Source organism: Pongo pygmaeus, chromosome 18 (genome assembly GCF_028885625.2).
Source record: "Pongo pygmaeus isolate AG05252 chromosome 18, NHGRI_mPonPyg2-v2.0_pri, whole genome shotgun sequence".
Lineage (NCBI taxonomy): Eukaryota > Metazoa > Chordata > Mammalia > Primates > Hominidae > Pongo > Pongo pygmaeus.
In genome coordinates this window covers 53,793,447-53,795,225 of record NC_072391.2, presented here as the reverse complement: position 1 = coordinate 53,795,225, position 1,779 = coordinate 53,793,447, and the positions used below count along the sequence as shown (strand labels likewise).

The 1,779-nt window shown below is 55.8% G+C and overlaps 1 protein-coding gene across 1 annotated transcript; it reads right to left on the bottom strand.

Annotated features, from left to right (window-relative positions):
• Positions 1–275: 275 nt before the first annotated feature.
• LOC129015322 (metallothionein-1F) lies at positions 276–1,779 on the bottom strand. Its single transcript, XM_054453065.2, has 3 exons — positions 1,468–1,779; positions 843–908; positions 276–510 (listed from the first exon to the last, which is right to left on the bottom strand). The coding sequence occupies exons 1-3, from the start codon at positions 1,493–1,495 to the stop codon at positions 419–421; spliced, it is 186 nt and encodes a 61-aa protein (XP_054309040.1). The 5' UTR covers positions 1,496–1,779; the 3' UTR covers positions 276–418.

The following is a 1,779-nucleotide window of genomic DNA, read 5'->3' as shown; positions in this document are numbered from 1 at the left end:
AGAAATCAGAGAAGGAACAGGAGGCATTGAGAAGTTTCTGTGTCACATTTGAGAATGAAGTTGATCCTGTATTCTGGATCCCCACCAATGACCTGACAAGGTGCTATTCCATTCTACAGAAGAGGAAGCACAGTGAGGCAGCCTGGCTTGCCTTAAGGCACTCCGATTGTTAGGGGCTCACATTTCCATCTAGAGCCCAGGAGTCTGCAACCCTAGTTCGATTCCCCACCCCAGTCTCTGATTTCCGAAGCACATAAGGGAAACTGAAGTCAGAATCAGGTCTAAAGTGTTTAATTATCACTCACATATTTCACAGGAAAAGGAATGTAGCAAATGGGTCAAGGTGGTATAAAAAAAAAAAAAATCCAGGTTTGTACATATCTTTCTGTTTACATCTGGGAGAAAGGCTGTCCTGGCATCAGTCACAGCAGCTGCACTTCTCTGACGCCCCTTTGCAAACACAGCCCTGGGCACACTTGCTACAGCCCACGGGGCAGCAGGAGCAGCAGCCTGGGGAAGAAGACAAGCATGAGAGGTCACAGCCAAGTTGCCCAGGGACCTCCCTCCCCAACAGAGGCCCCCAGCAGAGCCTCCAGCCCCAAAGGACCCTCAGTTCAGGATGGTATGGCTTTGTCAGGAGACAACTGGGAAATATCTGGGGTGGGTCTTCTTATGAGAAAGCTGCCCAGGCGCCCTGCACAGGGCAGAAGACTAGAAAGGCAGTGACAACCTACGGGGACAAAGGAAGGCCAGTTCCCCAGAAGCATGCACTCAGGGCCAGCCTTGGGTTCCATCCCAACCTTAGCCACAGCCCCAGACCATGGAGATGGCCTCACACTCACTCTTCTTGCAGGAGGTGCATTTGCACTCTTTGCACTTGCAGGAGCCGGCGCAGGTGCAGGAGCCACCTGCGAGAAAGAGAAAAAGCCAGTGAGCGGTGAGTGACCTGCAGGAGGTACAGCAGTGAGTTAATGAGTCTCCATTGCCCCCTCCTCTGTGCGAGGCCAGCCCTCAGAGCTCCTTTCCCACTCAGAGCAGAGGAAGAGAAGCCCCATGTCCTCTCCCTTCATGCTGGGAAGGCCAAGCAGCTTCCTGTTTGCACTCCAAAGGAAAGTCCCAGGCTCTTCGACTTTCTGTCCTGAACCCCGAAGAGGCAATGTTCCCTGCCTCCTATCTAATCCTGCTGCTCAAAGCCTGGTCAGAACACTGGGGCTCAGCCAACAGCCCTGGGACCAACCGCGTGACGTGGAGCAGGACAGCCTTGAGCCTCAGTACCCTCAACTCTGACACAGAGGCACAGAGAGGAAAGAAATGCTCTCAGGAGCTTGGCCAAGAGGAAAGCACTGGACTAGGTCAAGGAGTCCCCTACAGATGAGATCTCAAAATACGACCTTCTCAAACCCAGGAACACTCTCTATGGTGTCTGGGAATCGAGCATCCCCAGGCACGGAACCCGGCGTTCCTTACCAGCGGCGCAGGAGCAGTTGGGGTCCATTGCAAGCCGAGGAGAGACTGGACTTTCCAAGAGAGAAGCGAAGAAGCAGTGGGGCAGGTGGAAGGCGTGGTGGACCCCAACAGCCTGCCGCTGCTTTGATAGTCAAGGGAGGGGGCCGGGCGCAGAGACCCCGCCCCGTCCTTGCACCCGCCCCGCTAGTCAGCGCTGCGGGAGGTCCTGGGTGGGCTGTGTGCAGCAGAAGGGCCGGGCGCAAGGTTCCCTGAGCGCAGCTCGCTGCACACCGCGGACCGTCCCTTTGGAGTCCGCTCAAGCGGGAGGCGCTT